The sequence below is a fragment of the Talpa occidentalis genome, unplaced genomic scaffold, assembly GCF_014898055.3.
Source record: "Talpa occidentalis isolate TD23 unplaced genomic scaffold, MPIMG_talOcc4v2.1 talOcc4.2, whole genome shotgun sequence".
Taxonomy (NCBI): domain Eukaryota; kingdom Metazoa; phylum Chordata; class Mammalia; order Eulipotyphla; family Talpidae; genus Talpa; species Talpa occidentalis.
This window is the reverse complement of record NW_023602073.1, coordinates 24929951-24949070: the sequence shown is the minus strand read 5'-3', so window position 1 is coordinate 24949070 and position 19120 is coordinate 24929951. Positions and strand designations below refer to the sequence as shown.

The 19120-nt window shown below is 42.8% G+C and overlaps 1 protein-coding gene across 4 annotated transcripts in view; it reads left to right on the top strand.

The window, feature by feature from the left end:
* The window catches only part of PHACTR1 (phosphatase and actin regulator 1), a 329151-nt gene that overhangs the window by 233209 nt on the left and 76822 nt on the right, over window positions 1-19120 (top strand). For all 4 annotated transcript variants that reach the window (XM_054698439.1, XM_037519209.2, XM_054698438.1 and 1 more), the window contains one exon: window positions 8117-8420. In XM_054698439.1, coding sequence (XP_054554414.1) covers window positions 8117-8420 — 304 coding nt within the window. The remainder of the gene's footprint in view (window positions 1-8116; window positions 8421-19120) is intronic.

Sequence of the window (19120 nt, the reverse complement as noted above, 5' to 3'; positions counted from 1 at the left end):
GCCCCTCCCTCATTGCTTCCCACACTCATCTTCCATCTCTGGTAACCTCAATTCTGCAGTCAGATTTCTAGGGTTTGTTTTGGTTTATTTTTTTCTGTTCCTTTGTTTTGCTTATCCATATTCCATATACAAGTGAAATCATCCAGAATTTGTTTTTTTCTTTCTGACTTACTCTGTTTAGTTAGCATTGTCCTCTCCAGTTCCATTCACGTTGTCACACATGGCAAGATTTCAGCTTTCTTTTTATACTTTAATAGTGTTCCATTATGTATATATCCCACATTTTCTTTACCCACTGCTGTCATTGGACATTTAGGTTGTTTCCACAATTTGGCTATTGTAAATTGTGCTGCAATGAACATAGGAGAGTACATATCCCTTCTAATTAGTGTTTTTGTATTCTTTGGATAGATATCTAGGAGTAGGGTTACTGCATCACATGAGCCACAAAACAAGTATCAATAAATTCATATTATAATCACATCAAGTATCTCCCTCTGGTCACAATATTATCAAACTGGAAATCAACCACAAAAAGAAATCAGGAAAAACTTCTAATATTTGGAAACTGAATAACACACTAATGAAAGACTATTGGGTTAACAAGGAAATCAAAGGAGAAATTAAAAAGTAACTAGAGACAAATGTAAATGAAGACACAAGCCACCAGAACCTGTGAGACACAGCAAAAGCAGTGCTAAGAGAGAAGTATATAGCAGTGCCAGCATACATCAAAAAATAAGAAAGATCTCAGATAGTCTACCGTGGCCCGTTAGGGAGTTAGGGAAAGAAGAACAAATTAAACTAAAAGTCATTAGAAGGAAGGAAGTAATAAAAATTAGAGTGGAAATAAAATAGAATTCCAAAGATAACCTAAAAGATCAATGAAACCAAAGTCTGATACTTTGAAAAATAAATAAAAGAGACAAACTCTAGCAATACTCAATGAGAAAAAAGGGGGGAGAAAACTCAAATAGAATTTGATGAAAAAGGAGAAGTTTGCAGTAGACATCTCAAATACAGAGAATCATAAGGGACTATTTTGTACTCCTTTTTAAGTTCTCAGTACACTCCTCACCGGCCCAAACATCTCGGGCGGAATATGCCTCCATGTATGAAAGGCAAGCAGAGTCTAACCCATTGGAAGCAGGTGGCAAATGACTGAGAAATTTTTATAACACCTTTGCTCATTAAGACAAAAAGTGCTACTATCATTGACAAGAACTTCTGGTATCTCCGTAGTTATAAGGGGGCTTCAACAGCAGGTGTTAATTTAAAAAAGCATGAAGAGATACTTGAGGTATATTCATTAACCCAGACTCATATAGAGAATATAGTTGCATGGCATGAGAATCAACTATTCTGAGGTTTTCACTTCCAGAATAAAGTCATAAGCCAGAGCTGTGGCATGTTGGGAAATACAGCCCCCTTGAGTTTTATGGCTCTGTGACATTCACTATTTGTGTTTATTTTCCTTGTTTTCTGGAACTGGTTGTTTTTTTTTCTTTTTTCCACTCCATCAACAGAGACAGTTTTATGAACATACTGCTTCTCGATCAGTCTGGCTGCAAAGGACCCATCATTTCTAAGTCAGCACACAGCAAACTTTGTGTGTGCCCCAGCAAGACTAGCCACTGTCATTTTTAATAATGCAAGAGGCAATGCGTCATCCAACAACCCATAAATATCTGGCACGAGAGAGATGCATTTTATTCAGTGAGATGCTATCAAAATAAAGAAAGCCTGTTAGTCCCTGCATTTTTAGAGGTAAAGCGCCTAAGCCCCAAAAAGGTTACATATCTTTCCAGCTGGCTAAGAGTGGAGGCTTCCAGTTCTCGCTCCCAGTTCTTCATTCTTTTCTACCCACTCTCAATACTCACACAGCACAGTGGGCCTGTGGACACACTGAAACACCCCTTCCAAGTGTCTTGTTGCAAAGATGGCAACATGCTAGCATGGGCCTTTGGAAGCCTCTTTGCTCATGACTTCATTCACTTTCACCTGGCTTTTCGCCTCCTTCCCTACAGAGAACCATGGCACATCACACCTGTGTACTCTCCCCCCGCCCCCAGCATCAGGCAAATTGGAGATGCACAGATGTGCAAGAGTTCTATGGGGGATGCAGCAGATTGTGCTTTGCAATTTACAAAACATGTTTACATTCTGCTCCAACTCTCACAACAACCTATGGGCAAGGCAGAGAATATTATATTATTATAATTATTATTATTGTTGTTATTTCAGAATCAATCAAGACTACATTTGTTGAATTCCGATTACTTATCAAAGATTGTGCTGGGGATATTTTATATATAGACCCTCTGTTAACTTGCATGGGGACTTTGTACAATTATAAAAAGGTGTCCTTTGGAGGAATAAATTACAAAAAGCTTCCCCTTCCCCTGTGGTAATGCTCGCCCATCATACTGGAGACAGCACTGACCACTCATCTCCTTACAGCTCACCTGGAGGCTGTGTAGATGTTAATCCATTTACTTCTTATAACAAACCTACAAGGTGGGTAATACTGAGGGTTAAATGCCATAGTCAAAGAGCTTCCTGGTCTGAGAACTCTTCTGAGTTCCAAGTCAGTGGTGATTATATCAGGCCACTCTGCCCTCGGCCTGCAGCACAACCTAGGATACCACCTGCTGGTGTCTCAGGGCCAGCATGAGGTGACTGGCCTGTCCAGCAAGCTCTGCACACTTGCCATTTTGCCAATAGAGGGAATAGTCTCTTCTCCAAAAGAATAGCTCTTAGCGCATATCTTCTTAGACTTGATGTGCCCTGAGTCCCTGAGGACCTTGGGAAGATGCAGATTCTGATTCAGAAGGTCTGGGTTGGGCCCTAAGAATCTGCATTTTTCATATGCTCCCAAAAGTCTCCATTGTTGCTGGTCCGCGCACCATACTTTGACTGGTAGAGTAGAGCCTCAGTGTAGGGGAAACTGGTCACTAAGTTCTACGTTTTCCTCTGCTCTAATGACAAGATGAGAAGGAGAAGAATACATGTTTATTGAGCCCCTCCCATGCTCTGTGCCTGCCTGCGGCTAGTGCGGCTAGTGAGGAAACAGCTTCCCCAAGTGCCACTTAATTAATGTATCACATCCAAATACAAATCAGCAACAAGTCAAGAAAGTAAAATGGATTGAATCTATTCTGTATGCAGTACTGTGACAAAGGAGAGCTGGGGCTGATGAGAGCCCAGTGGTGGATACCTATACCCTTCCTGTGAGGACAGACTGGGTTCCTGAGGAAGCAATTCAATAGTGATGCTAATAGGAACAATAAGAACTATACTGAATATTTACAGTGTAACCAAGTGCCAGGCACTGGTGTTTATGTACTTTCTCTATTTGCTTTTCATAATAGTCTAATATGACATTTAATTCATTCCATCTCGCAGACTGGAAAATTGAGCATCAAAGAGATGAAGCAATTTTCTGTTGCTAATAGAGCTGGACTAGTGTGTGATTTTATAGTTTATCTTCTGCTTCTGAAGCCTTTCTGCTTCTTTATCCTTGATAACTTGTTTCACTTTCTCAAAGTGTGGTCTCGCCTAAGTCAGAGTGGTCTGGGAAATTATTTACAAAGCAGACCCCTGCTCCCCACTGTAGACCTAATGAGTCTGAATCTCTGAATATGAGGCCCAAGAATACACCTCTCGCAACACCCCCAACTGAGGGTGATAGAATCACTACCCTAAGAAATACTACATCATGCAAAGAACAGGTGTGTGGTCTGCAGGATCCATTCAGTTCACTCTGTCAACCTTAGTGCAAAAATGTCAGTATCTCACCAAACACAAGTGAGGATGAAGTAGATTTTTTGGTGTGCTTGAATTCTTACAGTATACATAGGACAAATGAAGAAGGACACAAGATGAATCTAATGCATTGAACTAACTCTGTAGGATAAGCTAAACATTTGATTAAGCATTTATTGCTTGAGACAAAATTTGAAGAAAAACTTTAGGCAAACAAGTCCAAAATATCCTTAAAGTATCCTAAAGCAAATAAGATTGAAAAGACTACCACAGGGTAAAATAAATCTTATTGCTCACAAAATTCTCAATGATAAATGATTTTTATAATTATAACACTAAATTGGAAGTGTCATTAGACAAATTGACTTAAAAATAAAGCATATAATTGCAAACTTTAGATTTAGGCAAGCTAGTTGTTAGGTGAATAGCTCTTAGGTAAATTAAATCTGATTAGCTCGTTTGCATCAAATTGGTCTCTTACTTTTTACGTGTTGGAGGAAATGTCAGGCTGGGCATCTGTCAGGGCTTGGGTGGAGCTGAGTGTTCTGGTCACCAAGTGCTGGGACTGCTCATTGTGAGGCAGCATCATCCTGCACACAACTTAGGGACCCTAATCAGTGAGTTCGAGTCTTTCTGAATGGTCAGTTCCTAGGCAGCACTTTAAATCCAAATAGCGAACCAGAGATTATGACTCAGTAGGAAAGAAACGAAACCAGAATTACATTTCAAGAATGCATCAAAGAACTGACACTGTACAAAGAAATTGAGCCCTTTTTTTTTGTTTTCAGAAAAAAGGAACAAGAGTAGGAGGCTAAGAGTAGTTTTTAACTATGACTTTTGAAAAACACACAGATCCCCATGTAGAATCTGGTGGAACTGGGGTCAGTGTCAGTGTGATTTGCATGCCACACTGGGATTGAGAGGCATAAGGCAACATGACCAATTCTCCCATCAAAGCACCCTGTGGGGGAAGCCCAAGTTCATGGGAGGAGCCATCCAGGAGCTAGTTGGAAAGACAAGGTTAACGTTAACAAGGGTGGCTGGTGGTAACTGGCACAAGTCTGAGCAGAATTAAATGGGGGTGCTGACAATCAGGGTCACTGGTGAAGAAAGAAGGGTGAATGCAAATGTGATCATCACCATCAGGTGGTAGGACAAGGCCCCAAAGAGGGAAGGAGCCTGGCTATTAGGAAACCCAGAGTGGAACTGTCAGGGCCCAGAAAGCTGCTTGTGGGCTTATAGCATTGACTGGAGCCAGGAGCCATGATGGGAACTCAAGCATGCCCTGTAGGGGGAGGGCTGGTACTAGGTGGGAGATGGTTTAGAAGGAGCTGACCCTGGGTTGTGGTCAAGGGGCCAGAGAACATAGAGAGAAAGAATTGTAGGCTATATACATTCCTCCAGATGTTTTATGAGAAATGTCTTAAAATTAAGATGTCACAAAGATAGAAAAATAGGTTTTGCTATTTTCTTTTTTTTTATTTGTTTATTTATTTATTTATTTATACAAGCACTGGGCATAGTCAGAAGCGCAGGAGGGTGAGAGAACTCACCAGAGCCAGAGCGGGGAGCAGAACAGGCAGACTGAAGAAGCACACTGCTGAGGGGAGCAGCAGGCGGCAGGAGAGGTCTGCGCGCCATGTGGGACCCTCGTCCGGGGGCCAGAATCGAACCGGCTCTGCAGAGGCTGCGGGCAGCCTCGCAGCCCAGCACTTAACCACTGCGCCATCGGGGAGGCCCAGGTTTTGCTATTTTCTGAGCTGTACAGGCACTCCTCAGTTAGCCACAGTGTTGGAGAAATATGGGGGCTGCATTGCTAAATCATTGAAAGCAGACAATTTCCTTAATTCCTCCCTGCTTACCACATCAGTTGAGCCAAAAAAATATTTTTAAATGATTCACTTTCATTCTCTATCCCTATTTAACTTATGATCACCAACCATGAGTGCAGATCAGGCAGGAGAGAAGAGGTTCTCCCCAATCCTAGCATGTCCTTCCTAGGACAAGGAAAGTAATCCCCTCTACTAATTTGGTCCCACTCGCTATTTCTCCCTTGTCTGTTTTGATAGAGTTTGTGGCATCCACTTGGCCATTACTCTAGTGATGAAACCAGGTTCATCTTGCTTGAAAATAGTGTCAGAAATACTTCCATGGGGAATGTGCAGAAAGTCATAGGCTAGCCAGATTGTAGAAGCCAGTGTAATTGCTCTTCCTTCCGGGGGGAGAGCCCTCTGTCTCCTGCCCTAGCTAATGAACACTCTCATGCCTTTGACAACCAGACCCTAAAATGGAATCATGGGTTAAGGATCCCTGGAGAAAGACACTTAACACCTCTAAACATGCTACATGTGTTGGGTTTGACCTAAAGAATCCAAGAAACATAGGAGTGGACCCTTCAGTAGCAGAAAACTAGCAAAGATTGTGGGTGAGATTGTGGGTCTCAGCCACCTTGTAACTAGCACCACTTGTCCTGCTCCTGAACATAGTTACCGTGGGCCCAGTGCATGGGGATCGTAACAAACAGGGGGAGCTTTCTGGGAGAAGCATTGGGGGAGATTTGTGGTTATAACCAGTTCACATATTGGCATTAGGGGAACATTTTTATCAGGATCCCTGGAATTACTGGATTATCTCCAGCAGTTTAGTGTCCATATATCCACAATTAGATGATCCTAAAATTGTGAACCATTTTATGCTCCCTCCAGACATATATGTTTCTGGGGAAGGTAAGAGCTCACCCTAGAACAGAACATCATGGTTTCTGTTCTTTCTATAAACATGTTATGAGGCTCTTGGTATGTAAGCTGGGTGCTATACAAGATGCTATGGATACAGTGACAAATTACTTGGTCTTTGTTCTCTGGAAGAGAGAGCTATGTTCAGTTTATAGAACAAGCTAGTAAGTGTCCCAAGTCCAGTGCCAGCCTCTACGTCATGGGCTTGTTTTGAGGATGATATGTTGATTAGATATGAAAAGCACTAGAACAATATCTAGCCTGTGGTGAGAATGGTACAGGGTTTCTGTCATTATCACTGTCATTCATTGCCTTTGTTGCTGTTACGCTGGTACACCGCATACCTGAGGCAGGTGCCACATACCTGAGGCAGGCGCAGGGGTGCAGCATGAATGAGCAATGTCACCAGCAAGGAAAGTTTTTCATGAGAGGTCATTTTTGAGCTGAATCTTGAAAGTAGGAATAGACCAAGAAGAAAAGCATCTAAACTGAGGTAAAATAATAAAAGCCCAGGATCATGGAACTATCCAATGGCTTAGGGAATTGTACCAAGGCAATGGTTCTGTGGGTAACCATGAGAGAAGGCCCATGAGTGCTCACCTGAGTTTTCTTTGTGAAATAGGACAGTGGTTTGCTGAGGCAGGAGTCTGAGGAGGCCAGGGGAGACCCATGCTAGGAAATCCTCCTGCAGGGGAATGTGAGCTAAACTCAAGGAGGCCACACCACAGCAGACAGGGAGTTGGAGAAAAATGTAAGACCTGAAAGGGCAAGAGTCAGACAGGCAACATCTCCCTGTGGCCCTGCCACACCTCTCCAGGGCAGGCCTGGGACTCAGACATGCCCATCCCCTGGTGGAAGATGATTTCCAGGAAAGTGGGGGGCACAGCAGGCCATCCCAAAGATGCCCTGAGGGCTGGTCTGACCCTTAGCCCCCCTTAATTTGGAACTCTCTGGGAAGCTGCATTTCTACTGTATGGTACCAGTGGGTTGGTGTGTACAGGTTCCTCCAGCCCCAAATATCTATTGGGCCTTACTGCTGCTCAAGCAGCCCACCACGGCTGCAAGCAGTCACCACACTCACAGGTAGCACCTTAGCCCTCTGTGTGATGGTGTATCCTCCCAGGTGGGCTGATTGTCCCCAAGTTATAGACAAGAGAATGAAGGTGGCAGCACTGAAGTCTTTGTGGATGACACACTATTGGGGGATGTGAACTAGGACTGGCTGCTCACCCCACGCCTATGGAAAAGTGCCACCTGAAAAGACATGTTCACATTATAATAGCAGACTGTGCACTCGGTAGCATAACCTAGAAAGGTCCCTTTGAAGGTCTGTGGGTTTCCATGAGCAGAGGGGACCATGGTGTCTGCCCCGCCTTATGCTGCTGGTGGGCCTCAGCCCAGCAGAGGATAGACCCCTGATGCCTAGGTCCCCAGGGGCCCGTGGGACCTGTGCTTTGAGCAGAAGAGAGTGGCACTTACTGTGTCACATCTTCCCTTGGTCACTTTAACTCAGTGTCTATCTTGATGCCTCTAGTTGCCAATTGGGCCCTGTAGCATACTAGGTTTCTTTGGGTGCCTGAAACTCACACCTCCCTCTCACCTTCCTTCTGCCGCAGATCCTGGCGCCCCTGTGAAATTGCCTTGTCTGCCAGTGAAACTGTCGCCTCCGCTACCTCCAAAGAAAGTCATGATCTGTATGCCTGTCGGGGGACCAGACCTCTCCCTGGCATCCTACGCAGCCCAGAAGAGTGGCCAGCACCACACAGTCCTGCCATCCCAGATCCAGCACCAGCTGCAATATGGCAGCCTGGGCCAGCACCTCCCCTCCACCACCGGCTCCCTACCCATGCACCCCTCGGGCTGCCGGATGATAGACGAACTGAACAAAACGCTGGCCATGACCATGCAGAGGCTGGAAAGGTAATGGGGGGGATGAATGGGGGTGGGGGTTTGACCTGTCAGAGAAGTGTGAAGGGCCCGGCAAACAGCAGGGAGGAGGGTAGAGGGGTTAGAACAGGGGAGGGAAGAGCACAAGGGTCTATGGTGATGGTTCACAGATGCCGTGGTGGTGGTGGGAGAACTATGGGGATTCCACCTGAGGGAGAAATCAAATATTGTTCAAAAATGAAATAATGCCATAAGAAAATATAAATGAGTGAATGAATGAATAAATGAATGAATGAATAAATAAATAAATAATGTTTTGAAGTAAAAATCAGACCAAAAATTGAATGGCAAGGAAAGTAGAGATGAGAATCATGGTTACCAATTACCAAACCATAGAACAATCACATGTTTCAAAAAGAAAGGGGAATATGTATCTTCTTTCTATAAGCCTTAGCATATTTTGGAAGCATGTACATATAAATCAGCAATATAAATGGGCAAGGATAGGAAGAAACTTTTTTCCTTTCCTGTCTTTCTGTACTCTTAATTCTGTGTCTACTTTATATGTGAAAAGACAGTCGGATGTAAAATCAGAGAAGATGAAAGCTGGTGGAAAACCCTAGGGATGGGAAAGGCGGGGAGGCTCAGCCTTGACCTTGCTGCTGGAGGGACAGAGTGCCATGGTCTGCTTAACTGCTGTGAGCCAGAATCTTCTCTTCAACAACATCTGAATCTTCCGAGCAGTGATGCTGGGAGATCTGTGGAGAGGCCATCGGGAGGGGAGGCCCTGACTCCCCTCCACCTAGGGAGATCTCTTATGCTAACTCTGTAAAACTCTCGTGTGTGTGTGTGTGTGTGTGTGTGTGTGTGTGTGTGTGTTTAAGAGAGAGAGAGAAAGAGAGCATGTAAATGCAAAGCACACTCCTTGTGCCCAAAAGGTGACTGAGGGCTCCTGGTGTGAAGGCGTTTGTCTGTCCCCGTCTGGCAGGAGGGTGTATCTGAGCTGGGACCCTGGAAGCCTGTCCCAGATGAGTGGTGGCCTGCAAATGGGACAGTAATATTCTGGAAGGCCCAATGCCTAGCCAGGCAGAGCCAGAGGCAAGACAGACACATCAGGAGCTTTTAGTTGTAGTTCTGGACCTCATGGCTTCCTGCTACTCAGCCAAGTGTGTCTGGAAAGTAAGCAACTCCAAGGGAAGTTGTCGATTCAAATTCTGACATGGTTCCTTCACATTCCTATCTACCTCCACTGAAAAAAAAGGAAAGTATACTCAACTCCCTGCTATCATTTTCATGTGTTATTAGTATTGATGAGCACAATAAAAACTTGAAAATTGGATGGCATATTTTAATCTATCATGCACCTTTTTTCTCATCTTTTTTTTTTTTAAAGATTTATTTATTTATACAAGCACTGGGTACAGTCAGAAATGCGGGAGGGTGAGAGAATTCACCAGAGCCAGAGCGGGGAACAGAACAGGCAGAGGGATCGAGGTACACTGCTGAGGGGAGCAGCGGGCAGCAGGAGAGGTCTGCTTGCCACGTGGTACCCTTGCCGGTGGCCGGGGATCGAACCGGCACTGCAGAGGCTGCGGGCAGCTTCACAGCCCAGCGCTCAACCGCTACGCCACCAGGGGAGGCCCTTTTTTCTCATCTTAATGCTCACATTGCCTAGAGAGACTGAGTATGTGAATAATCTAAGAAGGCTGAGGGAGCCCCCGTGGCAGCCTAGGTGAAGCAACTCATGCTGCTCGGTGCTCCCCTGCAGGAGCCAAAAGCAAGCTTCATGATGCTGACATAGCAAAATTGAGTCTTACAATAAAAAGGGTTTCCTTTTATTTTTTATTTTTTATTACATTTTACAGTGGCATCAGGCTTGTGATGGATTGAAAATTAAAACATTTGAACAAACTGACAGAACTGGTCATTCCCCTTTACATTTTGAAAACTCCTACTCTGGGTACTAAGCAGAGGGTCCAAGCCATCAGGCCTGGTGCTCCTACTACAGACCCAGCGCTCTCACTGCAGCACAACTGCTCCCCTAGACAGCTAGCACCACACCCGCCTGCCATCCCGCTGCAACTTGAGATGGCTTTTTCCTCTCGGGAGCTTTAATCATCTCCAGGAGATACTCGTGATAGCATATTAGGAGATTGCTGCTAAACATTGTCCACTTAAAACATGCAATTTTAAAAGGTTCAATTGAAAGTACTAACCGATACGTTATGACAATCCCAGTTCAGTAATTTCTGTGTAGCTGAGCAAGCACAATCCCTTGTGCTCTGCTACCCCAGGCCCTCACCTCTCCCCTGGTAAAGGCACATTCTTATACACCAGCAGGATGTAGGGAATGAATGCACACATCACTTTGACAAGATCACCCTCCAGAATAAAAAAGACCTTCTTTCCAAACAAAACAAAGATTGCAGAGATTTTCTGAGCATCCACATCATGGTCCAGAAGTCCTAGGATTGGGAGGAAAACGAGGCCACAGGCACCTTTCAGTTTAGTGTGGAAACTGCAGCTGCATCCCACCATGTTCTTTTTACTATCTGAAAATTTTCCCATTGCCTGTCAACATGAGTCCATTTTTGTTCTGAGTAAGTTCTATACAGGAAGAAAGAATTATTTCTCTATATCCTGACAATTTCTGGTTACCCTCCTCAAAAGAATAATTGCAAGAAAGAAGAAACATTACTGAACATTTAAGCATTCTGCTTACAGAGAACTTAAGATCTCATAGAATTTCACCTGTGGGGCTTTTGCCCCTATCTCTGGTCTGATCCAGATGAAACAGTATAGGTAACGTAAAAATCAAATAATGAACTAGATCCCATTAACGCCAGGCTTTGGACCATTAGTTTGAATAAGCAGTTCTCTTATAACTGAAAGGAAACTTGAAGGCCCTGTGGGCAACAGCCCACTGCCCATTACAGCATCCCTGACTAGTTCTCTTCCAGTCTAAGAGAACAGGACCCTCCCTCGGTCCCAAGAGAGCCAGCTTCATTGTCATAAAGCTCTGATTATTACACAGTTGTCTTATATTAACTTTTACTTATTATAATGTATCCCCCTTTTGATCTTATTTCTAATCTTCCTTTTCTGTGAAAGGCTTTCAGATCTTTGAAGATAGCTCCCACTGAGGTCAGTGGTCATTCTCTCTTCTGAGTTCTTTATCGTTATCCTAACTTGAACCTGCATGATGACACTAAAAATATGGCATGTAGCTGGTCATGGCATTGGCTCAGCAGACTTAGATGGAGAGGTACAGGAAGTGGGAGCCAGAAACCAGTTGGAGCAAACTTACAGTTCTGTATTTCAACTCCACATCCACGTGGGTGCACAGTCTAACTTCAGGGTGTAGATACCACTTCTTGTTGCCTTTGATTCCTCCCCTGTAAAACAGGGGCAGAGTAACACCACCAACCTTGTTAGGGTTGTGTGTGAGGAGCAAATGTTTTGTTTTAATAGGTCTAAAGAAGTCATCTGGCTGCACAGCATACAGTCTGTGTCCAATAAATGATAATATCTACTAAGCAAACTCATACAGCACACAAAATCAAACAGCACACAAAATTTGCCTTCAGTCCCCCTAACAGGAATATTGCAAATAAACTTGATCCAGTGGAGATTTTGTTTGTATTTCCTCAAATTTGTGTCTTCGTTTGTTTTCTCTCCATGGATGATTCGTAACTCTTGAAGGTGACCCATACGGTGGCCCTGGGGCCTCCTTCCAGAGGAGCACGAAGGGCGGTCACTCCTAACTTCATCTTCTTGCTTTCGCTGTGACTTGGGCTTCAGCCTGGCAAGAAACCACACTTTTAGCTGTTTCTCCACTACCTCTAAGAACAAGAGCTGTGAACACAGGGAATGTGGCATGAGGGCCCAAGGGTGGTCCTCTCTCATCACTGTCTTCTGCCTATGCACTTTGTGTACAGAGAGCTGCTGTTGGGCATATGTTCCATCAGCCCCATGGGTTGGGAAGGAGGATGGACAATAACACTCTGCTCTTCTCAGGGATGCTGATCCAATTCTTCAGAAACAAGGCCCCTTCAAATCCTCTACAAAACCAGGGCTGAGCAGCAACCTTGGAAATGCTGGGGCTGGGGGAGAGCAACTTTGTGTCTCTTCCCCTCCACTCCCGATGTCATTTGCACTTATGCTCAGAATATGCTGGTCTTGTTTCTCCTTCCAGGAGCTTGTAGAAGAGGTGACCCTTCTTTGTCCTGTAATACAAATAAAGAGACCAAAAGACTCTGTCTTTGAACTTCCATGAAATGTTAGAGAGAGCAGGATACATACAATCATACACACACATATATTTTTTTTCATTTTTTGAGTCTTTGATATGTCCACACAAATAATCCATTCCCTCTGCCCCAAAGCCTGAGCAAGAAAGACATGTGGAAAATTTCTTTACATGTTTCATTCAAAGGAGTTAATTGAATAATTAAAACTTGGGGGAAAAATGAATGTTATGCAATTTTTATTTTTAATATTTGCAGCAAGTTATGTGATCTAGTTGGCTTCACTCCTAGAATTCAGACTTAAAATCCTAATCAGGGTTTTGGTACTAATTGTTTTTCCTGTCGCCTCTCAGTTGACAGGCTCTCTGTGCTCTAGTTTTCCTATTAGTAGAAATGAAAGTGGGATATGTGCCTTTGTTGACCCTGAAGGAATTTTAGAAAGATTTTTAAGGAATGATTTTTAAACAAGCCTTTCCCTTCTCAATGAAAAGCAACTTCACACTGCGGTTGCTTAAGTTCAAAATCTTGGTGTCTCCTTTGACAACTTTCTTTCTCTCATACACCATGTCTGATGGGTTGATAAACCCATCATGTCTACACTGCAAATACACCTGGGATCGCCACATCCTGCCTGCTCCTGCCCCTGCCATATCCCTCACCTGGTTTGCTGTGGTTCTTCCTACCTGGTCTCCTGCTTCACTCCTTGCCCCTTCAGCCTACCCCAAACACAACATTTAACAGAAGTCAGATCATGACTGTATTTATTTTCAAGGGCTGCCTAATAATGTACCACAGACTTGAATAGCTCAGACAATAGAAATTAACTTTCTCACAGCTCTGGAGGTTTGGCTTTTCCTGAGGCCTCTCTCTATTCCCTGCATCCTCCACATGGCCCCTCCTCTGTGTGTGTTACCTATAAGAGCACCAGTCATCTGGTTAAAAGCAACACATGACCTAATTTTACCTTCATTACTCCTTTAAAAGTTCTACTTCCAAATACAGTCACATTCTAAGGCACTGGGGTCAAAGATTTCAACATATGAATTTGGGGCAAGGGGAGAGAACACAGGTCAACCCATAAGGATAACTGCCCAGAAGCTCACTGTGTCTGGGCCCCGCTGCACACGCTGTTCTGCCTGCATCGCTCACTGCCTGCACCCACCATTCTCTGCATGGCTCACTGTCTCCCAGCATAGCAGCCTTCTGTCCTTCTCAAAGCCATGGGCAAGCTAGGTGCCCTCCTAACAAAGGACCTTTGCACTGGCTTTCCCTTGGTCTTCCTGACAGATCGGGAAGTATGCTCCTCTACCCCAACTCAGGTCTGCATTCAAATGTCACCTTCTCAGTGAAGCCCTCCCTGAGCTCCTTATTTAAAAATTGTTACCCTCCTCCCAACAAGTCTGTGCTCTGACCAATCTTTCTGCTTTTCTTTTTTTTTTTAAAGATTTATTTGTGCATACAAGACCTGGGGTGCAGGCCAGAGGTGCGGGTGGTAAGAGGATTCACCAGAGACAGAGTGGGGACCAGAACAGGAATACTGACTGAAATATACTGTTGAGGGAAGCAGCGGGCGAGTCAGGAGAGGTCTGCTGTGCCATGTGGGTTAGCTCCCTGGCCAGGGATTGAACTCATGCTGCAGTGGCTGCTATAGCTTCATAGTGCTGTGCTTAACCCCTTATGCCACCAAGGAGGCCTTCTTTCTGCTTTTCATAACATTTTTCACCATCTCACATTCTACATCATTTGACTTCCATTTTTTTTTATTGCTTTTCTCCTTTAATAAAACATACAGTCAGTGGAGGCGAGAACTGTTTTGTTCATGACTGTATACTGAGTGCCTAGAACAGGGCCTGGCTTGTATGTAAGTACTATAGGCACTCAATAAATATTTGAATGATGGATATGCGCCCCCCTCTCCCAGAATTGCTAGTGTTCTTTTGATTCTTCACATATTCTTTTTGTGCTGTTGGGCTATGACTTCTCATAAGATATATGTAATGTAACTATTAAGTGGTGTTGGTGGTAGGGAGAACATGACTCTAATGCTTTATATATTTTATAACCTAAAATTCTGACTTAAATTTTTTTGAAAGAAAAATTCTACTTATTTTTCAAGGCTGTATTAAAATGCCACTCATTCTATAGCCCTTATTAAGATGCCTCCTTCTGGGCTACAACCACCTGTACAAATGTCTGTTGCATTAGGGTCTTTATATATTCTTCTAAGATGGGCAGGACACATCCTCGTTTTCTCATTCATCTACTAGTCCATCATAGTCCCTGTGTGGGAAGGATTCAGTAAACATTTGTTAGGTGAATTTTATTAAAAGTTTTGCTGGCATTTGGTGTACAAATTTAATCTACAATTGTAATTAATGTTTTAGTAGAAATGCTCCAAATTAGGGCCTCCCTGGTGGTGCAGGGGTTAAAGACAGTGCTATCAAGCTATATCCAACCACTGCAGCATGAGTTCAATCCCCGGCCAGGGAGCTAACCCACATGGTGCAGCAGACCTCTCCTGTCTTGCCCGCTGCTCCCCTCAGCAGTGTATTTCAGTCAGTCTGCCTGTTCTGCTTCCCACTCTCTCTGGTGAATCTTCTCACCCCAAACCTCTGCTTACACCCCAGTTCTTATATGCATAAGTAAATCTTTTTTAAAAAGCTCCTAATTATAGAAATAGACTTTAACTATGGTTATACTCCCAATACCATTATTGAGTTGTGTGAGTTCTGTTTGTTTAGTTAGAACCAAACTAAAAAATCCTCCTTAAAAATTAAACCTGTCTTTGCTTGTCGCATGTGGAATCGAAGATACTCTAATTTTGATTATGAACTTAGCCCATCACAGCTCACTGTCCCTCATTTCATTCTCTAGGAATCCACAAACATAATAAAGTGGGGAAATGGTTGTCCATTACTCCTCCAGTAAATTGTTGTTTGTCCAACTATCTTCAGTATCCTTGGTCTTAAACTAAAATTACAGTTTAAAATTTTACACTAAGACCTGGAAGATAGGAACAGCCAAGTAAAGGGACAGAAGGTGGATGATGGAACATCCCCGGAAGATTAGAGGAAGGAGGTTACTTAGCTGGTATAACAGGTGAATCATATGGAAAAGAGTCATGGAAATTTCTGAGCTAAAGCTACAAAGACAAAATATGAATGTGTTTGTGTTACTATTATTTCTCATTTCTATTAACAACCAATTGATTTTTTAATGGTGTTTTCACCCATTGGATTTTGGTTTAGGAAATGTCAAGTTTCTTGCTCTTGATTGTACAGAGATAAATGTATTAACTACACATTGGTCTTAAAATTGAACAAATAAAGAAAATTCTAATAAAAACATTCTTCCTATCTAATAAAAACAACTTTCCTATCCCAGAAGTCCTGAGCAGATAGATCAGGAAAGCTCTGATATTTGCCAGAAGAAAATTTTATGCAACCACTGATGCTAAAAATTGGTAAACCTTGAATGAAAAGTGGGCCCCACAAAGAAAAAGGAAATACCTGTGTGTTTAGCAAATGAAGGATCGAACAATATTTTTGGTACCTTTTCTAGTAGGCCTTTTCTGTGTCTGATGCTGGCAATACAGCTGTGGTCAATATATAGAGGGCACCTGGCTTAGTGGTGCTCATTGTTGGCTGGTAGTACACAAGAGCGAACCAGGGTGGTGAGGGTGAGGGAGAGAGGAAAGTTTTTGAGGGAGGGGGCAGCTACATTTAAACTTAAATATGAGAGAGAAATAACCAGATGAAGAGGGGAAAAGGAAAGAACATTCCAGGCAGATTAGATAAAGAAGTAATAAAATCTCTCCACATACATGATGAAATTTTTATTAAGACAGGAAGTTAGAGGACCAGGGAATGTGATAAATGACAAAATAGAGATCTTCAAGAAAAATCAGACTAAGAGCTGGCCTAATACCACCAGGGGCCCATCCACATCTATGACTCCATGTTGTATATACTTAAGTAGGCTGTTCTAATCTGAATTTTTTCAGAAATAGAATGATTTGACCTCCCTGAGGTGTTAGATGAACCAACAGTGATCATAACCAGACCCAGAAAGTTTACTAGAATCATCTTGAATTCTTAGCAAAATTTGCTGACAACTGCATGCCAAACATTGTGGTAAACATATAATTAGTGGGCCTCCCCTGGTGGCGCAGGCAGTTGAGCACAGCGCTGTGAAGCTGTCCGCAGCCTCTGCAGCGCGGGGTGGATCCTGGCCAGCCGGCGAGGGTCCCACATGGCGCGGCAGACCTCTCCTGTCACATCCGCTGTTCCCCTCAGCTGTGTATTTCAGTCAGTCTGCCTGTTCTGTTGCCCACTCTGTCTCTGGTGAATCCTCTCACCCTCCCACACGTCTGGCCTGTACCTCGGTTCTTGTATAAATAAATAAATAAATCTTAAAAAAAAAGACATTCATGATAAAAAAAAAATTAGTAACAAAACATATATGGTTTTACCTATAATAGTATTGATAGGTTCTTATATATATAAATTTTATTTTGTTTGTTTATAATATCCCCATTTTTATAGTTCTGTGTTAGCCAGGGAGTAAATTACTTCCTGTCAAAAACATTGAAAAAGAAATCATTCCAACACTGGAAGGGAGATACTGAAACCAGTAGTCCCCAAATCTCTTTAATCCCTAAAATTCTATTATTCCAGTTATTTTAGCCCTTTCAAAGAGCACAATTCATTTATAATGCTAGTATAAATACATTTCATGGTGACAATTACTTTTCTTCATGTGGCCTACAGGGTCACAGAGAATTCTAAAGAATAATTCTTAGTCCTGAACTAGATAATCCCCAGGGTTTCTTTTAGCCTTAATGTCTAACATAATTACTACATTGGCTTATGTTAATAGTGTTTCTACCTGCAAATAGGAGTGTGGCATGGTTATAAGCAGATGTGCATTAGTGCCCTAGCAGGATCAAACTAAATACCTAAATGTTATTTGCCTGGGAAGTGGCATTTATTTGAATAAATTCAGTATTTTTGCTCAGGATATAGCAAAATGACATATTTTAAAATGAAATTTGTTTCCAGAAGAAGACTTATTTTAAAACTGATGAACATTTCTTCAAAATCTCATGAAATTCTTGTTAGACACTTTGTTCCTGACCCTTTAAGACCAGAATTATCAACCTCTTACTTTGGGTCAGTTATTTGATTTTAAAACATACATTTTTTAATCTCTGAGTGACTGTGTGTAGATATGTTTTACAACTTAACTGCAATTCCTAGGGGTGCGATAAGACTGCAGTGAAAGGTAAAGTCATTGTGAGCAAGACATAGCCTCCCTGCAAGGTTGGTGAGCAAACTGGTAAAAGGAAGATTAAAACAAGGCAGTGCAAACCATTAACATCTTTCAAGGCCTTAAGAGGATTAAGAAAGGAATGCATTTTCAAAAGAGAGAAATCTGCCCCTGAATTCCTGTGTGTACCTCAATAGAACCCCTGCCCTTACCAATGTGTGAGTCTCTTTGATCTCCTTGAAAACCAATGGCCAGAAAGATTTGTGGGTCAAAAGTATAAAAACACTGCAACAAGTGTTTTAATAAATGAATGGATAAAATTTAGAATGACTGGTTTATGAAGCTAAGTTGCCAGTGGTTAAGTACATCCATAGTTAAGAGCACAGCTGGCAATATCCAGGTTTACCAGCGCACCACACCAGCATTATCCTCTAACCTGGCAGCAGCCTGGAGAAACCAGACACCAAGGTGCACATCTAGGGAAAGGCCCAGCTGGGACTCAGATTAGGCCTCCTCAATCCACGCCCTGTCCTCCTGCCTCCACAAGAACCAGGCATGACTTTGGATAATCCCTCATGTCCAGAAATGAGGTTTATGAAAAACCCACCCTATTTGGGTCCTCCCTCAGAAATGGAGAGCACTGGGAGGGGTCTGCTCATCTTATAATTCTATTCATCACATCCCAAGCCCAGACAATACTTTAGAAATGTGGGTCACTGGTCCCTGGAAGGACAGAGAATGAGTAGAGAGTGAATTAATTTAAATTCATTGCCAACATGGAAAAACAGAAGCTCAAAACACATTCTCTCCTCCAGCCAGCTGAGAACCCTGGTCTGTATATAGAAGGGCATAGTTTCTTGCTGACTCAAGTCCAACAAGAAAACAAAAGCTGTAATGTTGAGTTTCTTATCTTAGAAAGCTAATCCTAGGCCATGGTCAGACACAATGTATGCCTGCTTTCTTAAAATGAAACTGATGAACTGTTTTCTCAGATTTCAGTGGTTATTTCTGTCATTTTGCAGCCTCAGGCACTGCAATTTGTAGCATAATTTCTCACACATTTTTGGTCTCCAAGAAGAAAACGGCTGATTGTTCTCTCTTCCCTCTGAAGAGTCGTCATAACTTGTGCAGACAAAATTACAAAAGCTTTCCCTGTTGAAGTTTAATTTCATTTCAGTGTCATATTTGTAGATAATAAATTATCTCTGTCCATTGAGG